Source organism: Salvelinus namaycush, chromosome 4, assembly GCF_016432855.1.
Source record: "Salvelinus namaycush isolate Seneca chromosome 4, SaNama_1.0, whole genome shotgun sequence".
Taxonomy (NCBI): Eukaryota; Metazoa; Chordata; class Actinopteri; order Salmoniformes; family Salmonidae; genus Salvelinus; species Salvelinus namaycush.
In genome coordinates, this window is record NC_052310.1 from 35,247,469 (window position 1) to 35,262,105 (window position 14,637).

General features: G+C 42.3%; 1 protein-coding gene across 3 annotated transcripts in view; it reads right to left on the reverse strand.

The window, feature by feature from the left end:
- Positions 1-2,038: 2,038 nt before the first annotated feature.
- Positions 2,039-14,637, reverse strand: part of LOC120046479 (regulator of microtubule dynamics protein 2-like) — a 56,500-nt gene continuing 43,901 nt past the window's right edge. For all 3 annotated transcript variants that reach the window (XM_038991750.1, XM_038991751.1, XM_038991749.1), the window contains 4 exons: positions 8,788-8,886; positions 4,534-4,587; positions 4,117-4,197; positions 2,039-3,991 (listed from right to left, as the gene is read on the reverse strand). In XM_038991750.1, the coding sequence (XP_038847678.1) occupies positions 3,935-3,991; positions 4,117-4,197; positions 4,534-4,587; positions 8,788-8,886 (291 nt within the window). In that variant the 3' untranslated portion in view covers positions 2,039-3,934. The remainder of the gene's footprint in view (positions 3,992-4,116; positions 4,198-4,533; positions 4,588-8,787; positions 8,887-14,637) is intronic.

Here is a 14,637-nt window from a genome sequence, read left to right on the forward strand (position 1 = left end):
AACCTAGAGAGCAGGCGGGTTGGGTGTGTGGGGGATGGGGCACAGTATAGAGGTTTAGTGGAATAGAAAAGAGTTCTTCAACATGATAAGTCCACTTCCCCACTACCCACCTCCACTGCAGTAGAACAAGACTGACCATATTTACAGTTTCCAGACACACCTTGATCTTGAATGGGCTAAAAACATAATAAGACTATCTCCTAACCAGTCATATCCCAAACAGTGATATCCTAACCAGCCACCTTCAGTTAAAATGGCATTGTGATCATGGGTGACAGTGATTCATATTTGGGGCATTTTATGTCTAAAATGCAAAATAAAATACCACAATTAAAACAAACTACAGTAGTCCTGATATGAGCAGTGGTGTAAAGTACTTAAGTAAAAATACCTGAAAGTACTACTTAATAAGGTGAAAAATCTGTCGGCGTCACTTAACCTTAACGTACTATGGCTGACCTTGTAAAACAACACATTTCACTGCACCTATCCGGTGTATGTGACAATAATAAAAAAAAATCTATATTTTTTTAAAATTGCGTTCTATGCAGTCCTACTGCAGAACACAGACAGTGAGACCGACCTGCCCAGCAGCGTAGCGGACTTTGTTTACGTAAGACAATAAGTCGCAATATTTTTTTACTTGAGAAATACTGCAAACAGCTTAGCTATATGTAAAATGTGTTGTATAGCCCTCATATTTAAGTGTTTTACCATTTTATTAATGAAAAACAATTTGACATGAAAAGTTGCATTCGTGACTTTTATTGACTAATGTTAATTTAAAAAATGAGGTCCACTAAACAAAATCCTGATATTCATATAAATGCATTTTGTGCTGTTAGTACAGGAAATGTTGGCTCAACTAGTCAGTGACAACTGTGTTGAATGTAGAGTTTGTGACAGCCACTATGAGTTTATTACAGACACTATGTCCTGGGCAAAAATTTGTGAAATAAACTAATATCCACAAAACAGTCATACCACTTCCAACCCATGTCTGATCTGGCTGTAAGGGACAATCACAATGCAATAATTCTGTATCATCTTCTATGTAGAGTTCTAACAAGACCCCAGATTGGGACAAACATCAGTTTTCTTCCTGAATTCAAATGGAATTCACCCCAACCGTGGTATGCAGTCACTGATGTTTGTCCCAAGGCTCTCAGGGAAAGGGTGGGTGCATCAAAGGAAGGTCACTTCCCCCCCAAACCAGTCAGGTTCCAGGCCAATTGGCACCTCATCTGGGCAGTGAGCTCTGTCATTTCTCCCTGTTCCAGGTGTCACCTGAACATTTCGTAACCCACAACAGTCCCCAGTCTGTTATTCCATCTGCAGTCTCATCTTCAAGACAAGCATGCAGACACCATGGTCAGAGATAGCGTTATAGCCACTTCTCTGACCCACATCTGGTTACAGCCACAGAATGCAACACTGCGATTAAACACATGAAAATCAACTTTTCAGTCCAATATAAAAATTAGGAAGCATTTGGTCAGAAGTTGCAACAGGATTACTTTCACTGACATGGAATACTGCAGTTCCTTGCTGTGTTGAGGCAAATTCGATTAATTTGGTTCAAATCAGGCTAAACCATCTTTCCCAGGATTTCTTTTGAGTTGTTATAATACTGAATAGTGTTCCTTCGGGAGGTTGCTATTTAGAGTGAGTCTGTGCCATGGCAATACCCTAAAACATGACCAGACTAGAGGGAAGTAGGCCTGACTATGATCCAGTGACAAATTCCAAATGGCTCTGGCACAAACTGTACAGTCTGCACAAAAAGGGGAAGGGGAGGGGGCCTTACAAAAAAAAAACTTTACCTATGATAGTCAGGTCAGAACTTGCTTACATACCTTGCTTTTCCATGACATTTGTACTGAGAGAAGGGTAAATATTCAGTTGATAATATAATTAAAATATCCTCATTACATATTAATAAAGTACAAATAGTTGTGTGCATGAATTGCAGCAACATGATCTCTCACACAAGCATGAACATAAACAGTAGGCACATACTCAGAACTTGGGGCACATATCAAGATTGCACATATTTATTGACTAATGGCAGACTCAAATACCATTGATCAGTGGTGTCTATCTAATGTTTTATGTATTTCATTTACAAGATAATTTACTTCACTGCAATGTGCACCACCCTAGATAAAACTAAAGCATACATTCATATTGCTGGATTATAGAAAAACGTGTTAAGCAAAAACAAGTTCCATTCTTGTAGTTCACCTGTTGGATAAAGTACGCACCAGTTAATGGTTTCCAGAAGACTAAATTATACTTAAGAGAACATAATAAAGAACCACAGATTCTTATAGCCCATGCTTTCCCCCCAGTAATCCCAAAAAGAAACCATACAAATGAAAAATACTAAAACTATTAAAATCCATCTCACCATTTGCTTTTTTTTTAACCAAAAATAATAATAATAAAACGGCATTCAAAATTCAGTAAAACCTATCGACTACGATATAAAATCTCGGACATGCACATTGCCCATGGACTATTAGGCTACAGGATCTAATCTCAAATCACATTCTACGCTCAAAAATATCCTCTAGCTAGCTGGAATGTGATGAGCAACACCCCGACCTTGTATGAACGTGAAGACCGAAGGAGCCGTCTAGGGGTCCCGTTTCCTTCCCTATCAACTCCATCATCTTAAAACAATGTGACCATGATCTCTGTCCATGCACAGGCAGTGACAGGAACACGAGACCTGGTAACCTACAGTAGCCACTCAATGCAGGTCAAATAATACCAAGCTTGAGTCTGCAATGACACCCCGTTCCTTATTTAGTGCACTACATCTGACCAGAGCTTCTATTCCCTATTTAGTGACCTAGGGCTTTGGTAAAATGTAGTGTACCTTATAAGGAATAGGGTGCCGTATAGTTACATTACAATCAGGGGGTAAAAGGGACAAAATGTCACTCGGTAGTCACAGTGCGACAGAGAGCTGTGTTTGGGTTGCACCTTTGTTTAAAACGGTTTTGTTATTGCCACTTGAATGCACTGCTAGAGACAAAACAAAAACAGAACATGGCGGGAGGGAGGGACCAACAAGTTCTGTGGATCACTTTCACAAAACCATAAAGGTCTTTATTGTTGAGGAATTTGTGTCAGAATCTCCTTAAAACACACTTGTGTGTGTGCAGTTCTTAGGCTAGGCCAGGGTTCCCCCAACTGGCCCACGGGCTGAATTTGGTCCGTGGGTGGTTTTATTTTGACCCCCAAGTTTTCTGAGCAAAAATGAATACATGTTTTTATTTTTGTGAATTTTCATTGTTGGACATAAGACTAAATACACCGGGAAATCAGCTTCAAGTGATCTTAATTTAGAAAATATGTTCCCAAGTATTCCCACGCATAATAGAGATACATGTGATTGTATACAAATATAAGGAAGGTTTGAAATTATTATATTTTTGTTATGGATATATCTGTTTGGGTTGACACAGGTGATCACTCATATTGGAACCAACTTCAGTATAATTATTAAAATCTTCATAAAATGTATTTTCTAGCTACAGTATTACCTGGTCCCCTACACTTAATTGCTGACTGTATTGATGTGAGGTGGTAGATCATGTATATCCCATTGGGACCAACACCATTGATTGACTTAGGTCCAACTGTCCCTTTTACCACAATCTCTTCAGCGAACAGATGTCAAAGCACTATGCATTCATAAGACATCATGATATGTCTGTGATAAGTTTGTTCCCCAGAACACTGTTCCCTAGTATGCACAGCCAATCCAGTCATCTCCAATCCCAGAGAGCACTAGCACGAAGAAGATACTGTCCCAACAGTAATCAAGGAAGAAATAGATTGGCTTCCCTTCATAGTGTGTTTTCCAGTGAGGAGGATCCTGGGTTCCTCCCTAGCAAGAGGATGGAGCCATTCCACAATGTCCTCAATTAACACCTAGAGCAGAGAAAAGGGTGTCCAGCTCCTTCTGTGCCTCCTCATCCTTGGGGGGGGGGGGGGGGGGGGAGAGAAAGAGAAATTCATCTATTTTTGTAACCACAACAATTACAAATGTGAGAAAACTAAGACTTTAAAGCACAAGCCAGTGACACTACAGTCAGTACCCACCTCTTTGGAAATGGTTTCCATTGAAGTAGCAGCATCACACATCTTTCTGGCCTGACTTTTTTGCCCCAGGTCTCTGTAGCACTGACCAATCAAAATCAGATTCAACAACATCACTGGTGCACATAAATAGCCATTCGATTACGGGATATAGATTATTATAAACTGCTTGGTTCGAGCCCTGAATGCTGATTCGCTGACAGCCGTGGTATATCAGGCCGTATACCCACGGGTATGACAAAATATTTATTTGTACTGCTCTAATTACATTGGTAACCAGTTTATAATAGCAATAAGGCACCTTGGGGGTTTGTTGCATCGTCCCTAAGAGCATCCCTTATATTGGCCATATACCACACCCCCTCGTGCCTTATTGCTTAAATATGCACACATAACAAGATCATTGGCAGCCCAACTTACCTTGGCTAAAAACACATAGTTTAATTTGGAGTACTTGGGACTGATCTCCTCCACCTGTGAAAGAATGAAAATATAAGAAAAACACGAGAACACTGCACATGCTTAGAATCAACTCTTTCTCGAGTTAAGCTTCCCGAGGACGGGACAAAATGGATTCTCCTTGTCCAGAATCTCTGTAATGTGTCAGCACTAAAGGGATCCATCCCTGATTCCTGTATGAAGCAGAGGTGATTTGGAATCAAACTCTCGTGAAAAAGGTAGCCCAGTCTGAGACTTGGAGGCACAAACGTCATCCCTCGGACGCGACGGCGACGAAGTTAAATGTTACCATAAAGCTAGAAAACACGGTTGTATTCTTCCATTGGAACTGCACCAAAAACACACCACTGACAAAAACACTCACAGTTTATGTTCTAAATGCATCAAATCAGTCCAGGACAGGTATGACATTGGTACAGGATTTGGGCAAATGAGTGCAACTGAACATAGAACTTGCACAGCACACACAATCATTGACAGGACTAAACATAGCATTGTTGTACCTCTAGCAATTGATATAAAGACACAAATGAATATGTCTATGTACTGTATATTTCACTTGACTTAACCTTTTATTCTGACCCTATATAACCTTAGCATTAATCATACAGTGAAAAGAGTACTACGACAACACCTGAACACTAGGTAGAGGGAAGCCACTGTTTGTGCACTTGGCTGTTGCGGCACATGTTGCATAACTCAGCAGGATGTGTTTATTGAAGCTAGACAGCCTCTACCAGAGTCCTTGCGGGCAGGAGCAACAAGTTACAACAGAGACCACTTCAATCAAATTGATGGGTGAGATACACGAGACAGGAGGAAGAGGCATGCAGCAGGCCAGGATAAATCTTGGCCAGGAGCGATTTCATTTCTCTTTATATAAACATGTGAAAAGTGTGAACACAGATTACGCCTCTTTAAATACTTGGGGTTTGGTTTTTAAATCTGGGTGCAGAAGCGACCGCTGGGCAAATTCTGATTTAACACAAAACAAATAGGCTGCTGTGTGCTACATGTTTTAACGGTTTGGAGAGAGAGCATGAAAGATAGTAGAGCCTATGGCCCCGCAAGATAAGTTAAAGGAAGAACTTAGAAAGACTGCATGATTATAACAGGCTAAAGTAGACAATGCAGTACTATAAAAATAACAAAAACAGGGTACCCGTCCACATTCAGAACCAGTTGTTTGGGTAAATGAGAAATGTACTGGTGAAGTTACATTTGCAAGGCCTGACACGCTTACGCCATCAAACACACGCATTGTCTTACGTCATATAGCACGACGATTCCGCCTGCACTGATCTGTCTCGTATCTCGCAAAAGGTAATGGGATAGATCAAAAGAAGTCCGGCTACAATGGGCTGTCATAACATTGGAAAATACTGTGTTGCATAGGTGACTTTGCCAAATGAACCCAATTTCACCATCAAAAAGTGAGAATGAATAAACTCAGCAAAAAAAGATATGTCCTCTCACTGTCAACTGCGTTTATTTTCAGCAAACTTAACATGTGTAAATATTTGTATGAACACAACAAGATTCAACAACTGAGAGATAAACTGAACAAGTTCCACAGACACGTGACTAACATAAATTGAATAATGTGTCCCTGAACAAAGGGGGGGTCAAAATAAGTAACAGTCAGTATCTGGTGTGGCCACCAGCTGCATTAAATACTGCAGTGCATCTCCTCCTCATGGACTGCACCAGATTTGCCAGTTCTTGCTGTGAGATGTTACCCCACTCTTCCACCAAGGCACCTGCAAGTTCCCAGACATTTCTAGGGGGAATGGCCCTAGCCCTCACCCTCCGATCCAACAGGTCCCAGACGTGCTCAATAGGATTGAGATCCGGGCTCTTCTCTGGCCATGGCAGAACACTGACATTCCTGTCTTGCAGGAAATCACGCACAGATCGAGCAGTATGGCTGGTGGCATTGTCATGCTGGAGGGTCATGTCAGGATGAGCTTGCAGGAAGGGTACCACATGAGGGAGGAGGATGTCTTCCCTGTAACGCACAGCGTTGAGATAGCTTGTTGTCATTGCAGGCACAGTCTGATGATGCTGTGACACACCGCCCCAGACCAGGACGGACCCTCTACCTCCAAATCGATCCCGCTCCAGGGTACAGTCCTCGGTGTAACGCTCATTCCTTCGACGATAAACGTGAATCTGACCATCACCCCTAGTGAGACAAAACCGCGACTCGTCAGTGAAGAGCACTTTTTGTCAGTCCTGTCTGGTCCAGCGACGGTGGGTTTGTGCCCATAGACAACGTTGTTGCCGGTGATGTCTGGTGAGGACCTGCCTTACAACAGGCCTACAAGCCCTCAGTCCAGCCTCTCTCAGCCTATTGTGGGCAGTCTGAGCACCGTTGGAGGGATTGTGCGTTCCTGGTGTAACTCGGGTTGTTGTTGCCATCCTGTACCTGTCCCGCAGGTGTGATGTTCAGATGTACTGATCTTGTGCAGGTGTTGTTCCACGTGGTCTGCCACTGCGAGGACGATCAGCTGTGCGTCCTGTCTCCCTGTAGCACTGTCTTAGGTGTCTCACAGTACGGACATTGAACTTTATTGCCCTGGCCACATCTGCAGTCCTCATGCCTCCTTGCAGCATGCCTAAGGCACGTTCACGCAGATGAGCAGGGACCCTGGGCATCTTTCTTTTGGTGTTTTTCAGAGTCCGTAGAAAGGCCTCTTTAGTGTCCTAAGTTTTCATAACTGTGACCTTAATTGCCTATCGTCTGTAAAGCTGTTAGTGTCTTAATGACCATTCCACAGGTGCATGTTCATTAATAGTTTATGGTTCATTAAACGAGCATGGGAAACAGTGTTTAAACCCTTGAAGATACAACGAAGATTTGTGTAGTTATTTGGATTTTTACGAATTATCTTTGAAAGACAGGGTCCTGAAAAAGGGACGTTTCTTTTTTTGCTGAGTTGTTAAGCTAAAACAATAAATCAGTAATTGACTTTTTTTCTTAGTCGCTCAATTTTACATCTAGCTAAGAAGTTTGGTGCTTGAAGGAGCAGTATTTCTGTAATTTGACAATGTGCACGACAACTAACTTAATCTAGTGCACACACTCAATGCTGAACACCAAATGCTTCCTCCATAAGCTAGCTACCTAGCAAGCTACTCTAGCAATATTATTTTATCACAATGAGTGATTTGATTTATTAGGATCCCCATAAGCCGATACTAACGGAGACAGCTAATCTTACTGGGGTCCGACACATAATGAAAAATACATTACAGACAAAAGATTGTACAATTTACATACATTTAAAAACATGAACATGTAGTGTGTGTGCGTGCATCTATCAGTTACACATACATGTCAGTACATACACACAACAAGTAGGTCACATGGGGGAGAGGCGTAGTGCCGTGAGGTGTTGCTTTATTTGTTTTTTGTAACCAGGTTTGCTGTTCAGTTGCGCTACATAAGAGGGAAGGAAGTTGCATGCACTCATGGCTCTGTATAATACTGCACGTTTCCTTGAATTTGTTCTGGACCTGGGGACTATGAAAAGACTCCTGGTGTCATGTCTGGTGCGGCAAGTGTGTGTGTCAGTGCTGTGTGTAGGTTGACTATGCAAACCATTTGGAATTTCCAAAACATTAACGTTTCTTATAAAAGAAGAAGTTTTTACTCAACTCCTAGTCAAGAGAGACTGGCATGCATAGTATTAATGTTATCCCTCTGATTACAATGAAAAGCAAGACGTGCCACTCTGTTTTGGGCCAGCTGCAGCTTAACTTGGTCTTTCTTTGCAGCTCTTGACCCTATGGCTGGACAATAATCAGGATTAGCTCAAACTAGAGCCTGCAGGACTTGCTTTGTGGAGTGTGGTGTCAAAAAAGCAGATATATGTTTTGACCATGACCGTTTACAATCTAAGGTAACACCAAGCGATTTAGTCTCCTCAACTTGTTCAACAGCAACACCATTCATTAACAGATTCAGCTGAGGTCTAGAACTTAGGGAATGATTTGTACCAAATAGAAGATATTCTGGACGAGTTTTAAAGAAGCAGCTAGCTGCTGCGAGTCAGTGCAGTAGCCTCCAGTCAGCTGCTGCTGCGCTCAGCTGATCCAGACATTAGTAGGATCTACGGACTGATTTTTGATAATGGTTTAGGGAAGAGCAATCAATACATACTGTGTCAAACACTTGTGCTCGACACTGCAATCCATGGAGAATAACAATACCTTGAGGAAGTTCTTCAGACCATCTTGGACCGTGGCACTTGGAGGCTCTCCAAACAATGTAGCAGCAACTTTCCTTTCAATCCACGACAGCTGAGCCACCTGAACAGAACCAATGTATAAAACCGTTTCAGAACATGGCACATCAGATTAGCATTTAAACGTGGTGGGTAAAGTAGCATTTAAACATGGTGGGTAAAGTAGAATTTAAATCTGTGCTAGTAGTATTTACAATGCATTCGATAAGCATTCAGACCCCTTGACTTTTTACACATTTTATTACGTAACAGCCTTATTTTTAAAAGGATTAAATTACTTGTTTCCCTCATCAATCTACACACAATACCTGATAATGACAAAGCCAAAACAGAAATACCTTATGTACACTACCATTCAAAAGTTTGGGGTCACTTCGAAATGACCTTGTTTTTGAATGAAAAGTACATTTCATGTCCATTAAAATAACAACAAATTGATCAGAAATACAGTGTAGACATTGTCAATGTTTCAAATGACTGTTGTAGGTGGAAACAGCTGATTTTTAATGGTATATCTACATGCATAGGCGTACAGAGGCCCATTATCAGCAACCATCACTCCTGTGTTCTAACGGCACGTTGTGTTAGCTAATCCAAGTTTATCATTTTAAAAGGCTAATTGATCATTAGAAAACTCTTTTGCAATTATGTTTGCACAGCTGAAAACTGTTGTGCTGATTAAAGAAGTAAAAAAAACAGGCCTTCTTTAGACTAGGTGAGTATCTGGAGCATCAGCATTTGTTGGTTTGATTACAGGCTCAATATGGCCAGAAACAAAGAACTTTCTTCTGAAACTCAGTCTATTCTTGTTCTGAGAAATGAAGGCTATTCCATGCGAGAAATTGCCAAGAAACTGAAGATCTCGTACAACGCTGTGTACTACTCCCTTCACAGAGCAGCACAAACTGGCTCTAACGAGAATAAAAAGAGGAGTGGGAGGCCCCGGTGCACAACTGCGCAAGAGGACAAGTACATTATTGTCTAGTTTGAGAAACAGACGCCTCACAAGTCCTCAACTGGCAGCTTCATTAAATAGTACCCGCAAAACACCAGCCTCAACGTCAACAGTGAAGGGGCGACTCCGGGATGCTGGCCTTCTAGGCAGAGTTCCTCTGTCCAGTGTCCGTGTTTTTTTTGCCCATCTTAATCTTTTATTTTTATTGGCCAGTCTGAGATATGGCTTTTTCTTTGAAACTCTGCCTAGAAGGCCAGCATCCTGGAGTCGCCTCTTCACTGTTGAAGTTGAGACTGGTGTTTTGCGGGGGATATCAGGGGATATGTCAGGGGAGTAAAGGTGCATTTTTCACTATACAAAGAATCTTCCAAAATACTGCTGCCAAGGCCCTGTCACTCATGATTTGGAGACAATATAATCTACCATAAAAGCAGTTTATAATCTTAACACACACCAACCCATCATGACAAACAGTGAGAATTAGGGATGTGCATCTTTCCCTTTCAAGACGATTCGATACATGGGCTCCGATACGATACAGGAACGACACGTTTTACTTTGAAATGACTCAGTGCGATTCAGTTTGTTTAGAGAACAAATCGATGCGATTTAATTTGATGCATTACAATTCGATGCACTAACATTTGCCGCATAAAGACATCCATTTTAAATTCTAAATTAAAATCTGCTGCTGATGGAGTTTATGAGCGGGGCCTCTCTGAGCTGACGTCTCTGTGTGTGTGTGTGTGTGTGTGTGTGTAAATGATGTGTACAGTGCCTTCAGAAAGTATTCATACCCCTTGACTTATTCCACATTTTGTTGTGTCAGTCTGAATTCAAAATGGACTAAATCAACAAAAGAATTCACACCCATTTACACACAATACCCCATAATAAGAAGGCGAAAAAATGTTTTTAGAAATTTTTGCATAAGTATTGAAAATAAAATACAGAAATACTATATTTACATAAGTATTCAACACGAGTCAATACTTTGTAGAAGCACTTTTGGCAACATTAACATCTGAGTCTTTCTGGGTCTCTAAGAGTATTGCATGCATGGATTGTGCAACATTTTCCCATTATTATTTTCAAAATTCGTTGCCGCCTGCTATAGACCACCCTCTGCCCCAGCTGTGCTCTGGACACCATATGTGAACTGATTGCCCCCCATCTATCTTCAGAGCTCGTGCTGCTAGGTGACCTAAACTGGAACATGTTTAACACCCCAGCCATCCTACAATCTAAGCTTGATGCCCTCAATCTCACACAAATGATCAATGAACCTACCAGGTACCACCCCAAAGCCGTAAACACGGGCACCCTCATAGTTATCATCCTAACCAACTTGCCCTCTAAATACACCTCTGCTGTTTTCAACCAAGACCTCAGCGATCACTGCCTCATTGCCTGCATCCGTAATGGGTCAGCGGTCAAACGACCTCCACTCATCACTGTCAAACGCTCCCTGAAACACTTCAGCGAGCAGGCCTTTCTAATCAACCTGGCCCGGCTATCCTGGAAGAATATTGACCTCATCCTGTCAGTAGAGGATGCCTGTTTATTTTTTATTTTTTAAATGCCTTCCTCACCATCTTAAATAAGCATGCCCCATTCAAGAAATGTAGAACCAGGAACAGATATAGCCCTTGGTTCTCTCCAGACCTGACTGCCCTTAACCAACACAAAAACATCCTATGGCGTTCTGCATTAGCATCGAACAGCCCCCGTGATATGCAACTTTTCAGAAAAGCTAGAAACCAATATACACAGGCAGTTAGAAAAGCCAAGGCTAGCTTTTTCAAGCAGAAATTTGCTTCCTGCAACACAAACTCAAAAAAGTTCTGGGACACTGTAAAGTTCATGGAGAATAAGAACACCTCCTCCCAGCTGCCCACTGCACTGAGGATAGGAAACTCTGTCACCACCGATAAATGCACTATAATTGAGAATTTCAAAAAGCATTTTTCTACGGCTGGCCATGCTTTCCACCTGGCTACCCCTACCCCGGTCAACAGCACTGTGCCCTCCACAGCAACTCGCCCAAGCCTTCCCCATTTCTCCTTCACCCAAATCCAGTCAGCTGATGTTCTGAAAAAGCTGCAAAATCTGGACCCTACAAATCAGCCGGGCTAGACAATCTGGACGCTTTCTTTCTAAAATTATCTGCCGAAATTGTTGCAACCCCTATTACTAGCCTGTTCAACCTCTCTTTCGTGTCGTCTGAGATGCCCAAAGATTGTAAAGCAGCTGCGGTCATCCCCCTCTTCAAAGGGGGGGGACACTCTAGACCCAAACTGCTACAGACCTATATCTATCCTACCCTGCCTTTCTAAGGTCTTCGAAAGCAAAGTCAACAAACAGATTACCGACCATTTCGAATCCCACCGCACCTTCTCCGCTATGCAATCTGGTTTCAGAGCTGGTCATGGGTGCACCTCAGCCACGCTCAAGGTCCTAAACGATATCTTAACCGCCATCGATAAGAAACAATACTGTGCAGCCGCATTCATTGACCTGGCCAAGGCTTTCGACTCTGTCAATCACCACATCCTCATCGGCAGACTCGATAGCCTTGGTTTCTCAAATGATTGCCTCACCTGGTTCACCAACTACTTCTCTGATAGAGTTCAGTTTGTCAAATCGGGAGGGCCTGTTGTCCGGGCCTCTGGCAGTCTCTATGGGGGTGCCACAGGGTTCAATTCTTGGGCCGACTCTCTTCTCTGTATACATCAATGATGTCGCTCTTGCTGCTGGTGAGTCTCTGATCCACCTCTACGCAGACGACACCATTCTGTATACTTCTGGCCCTTCTTTGGACACTGTGTTAACTTCTTTGGGACAGGGGGGCAGTATTGAGTAGCTTGGATAAATTGGTGCCCAGAGTAAACTGCCTGCTACTCTGTCCTAAAAGCTAGAATATGCATATAATTAGTAGATTTGGATAGAAAACACTCTGAAGTTTCTAAAACTGTTTGAATGATGTCTGTGAGTACAACAGAACTCATATGGCAGGCAAAAACCAGAGAAAAAATCCAACCAGGAAGTGGGAAATCTGAGGTTTGTAGTGTTTCAACTCTTTGCCTATCCAAGATACAGTGGAAATGGGGTCATATTGCACTTCCTAAGGCTTCCACTAGATGTCAACAGTCTTTAGAACCTTGTTTGATGCTTCTACTATAAAGGAGGGGGGAATGAGAGGGGATTGAGTCAGAGGTCTGGCAGAGTGCCACGAGCTGGTCATGCGCATTCACATGAGAGGTAGCTTGCGTTCCATTGCATTTCTGAAGACATGAATTCTCCGGTTGGAACATTATTGAAGATTTATGATAAAAACATCCTAAAGATTGATTCTATACTTAGTTTGACATGTTTCTACGAACTGTAATATGACTTTTCGTCTGAACTTTCGCCTGGACCTGCCAGCGCGTCGTCAGTTTGGATTGTGTACTAAACGCGCAAACAAAAGGAGGTGTTCGGACATAAATGATGGACTTTATCGAACAAATCAAACATTTATTTTGGAACTGGGATTCCTGGGAGTGCATTCGATGAAGATCATCAAAGGTAAGTGAATATTTATAATGCTATTTCTGACTTTGTTGACTCCACAACATGGCGGATATCTCTTTGGCTTGTTTGGGCTCTGAGCGCTGTACTCAGATTATTGCATGGTGTGCTTTTTCGGTAAAGCTTTTTTGAAATCTGACACAGCGGTTGCATTAAGGAGAAGTTTATCTAAAGTTCCATGCATAACACATGTATTTTCATCAACATTTATAATGAGTATTTCTGTAAATTCATGTGGCTCTCTGCAAAATCACCGGATGTTTTGGAAGCAAAACATTACTGAACGTAACGCGCCAATGTAAACTGAGATTTTTGGATATAAATATGAACTTTATCAAACTAAATATACATGTATTGTGTAACATGAAGTCATATGAGTGTCATCTGATGAAGATCATCAAAGGTTAGTGATTCATTTTATCTATATTTATGCTTTTTGTGACTCCTCTCTTTGGCTGGAAAAATGGCTGTGTTTTTTTGTGGCTATGTACTGACCTAACATAATCGTTGGGTGTGCTTTCGTCGTAAAGCCTTTTTGAAATCTGACACGTTGCCTGGATTCACAACAAGTGTAGCTTTAATTTGGTGTATTGCATGTGTGACTTCATGAAAGTTTAATTTTTATAGTAATTTATTTAAATTACGCTAGCTTCCCACATATCCCAGTGGCGAATTTGCCAATCTTGGTGTTCTCTGGCAAATGCCAAACGTCCTGTACGGTGTTGGGCTGTAAGCACAACCCCCACCTGTGGACGTCGGGCCCTCACACCACCCTCATGGAGTCTGTTTCTGACCGTTTGAGCAGACACATGCACATTTGTGGCCTGCTGGAGGTCATTTTGCAGGGCTCTGGCAGTGCTCCTCCTTGCACAAAGGCGGAGGTAGCGGGCCTGCTGCTGGGTTGTTGCCCTCCTACGGCCTCCTCCACGTCTCCTGATGTACTGGCCTGTCTCCTGGTAGCGCCTCCATGCTCTGGACACTACGCTGACAGACACAGCAAACCTTCTTGCCACAGCTTGCATTGATGTGCCATCCTGGATGAGCTGCACTACCTGAGCCACTTGTGTGGGTTGTAGACTCCGTCTCATGCTACCACTAGAGTGAAAGCACCGCCAGCATTCAAAAGTGACCAAAACATCAGCCAGGAAGCACCACCTGCAGAACCACTCCTTTATTGGGGGTGTCTTGCTAATTGCCTATAATTTCCACCTTTTGTCTATTCCATTTGCACAACAGCATGTGACATTTTTTGTCAATCAGTGTTGCTTCCTAAGTGGACAGTTTGATTTC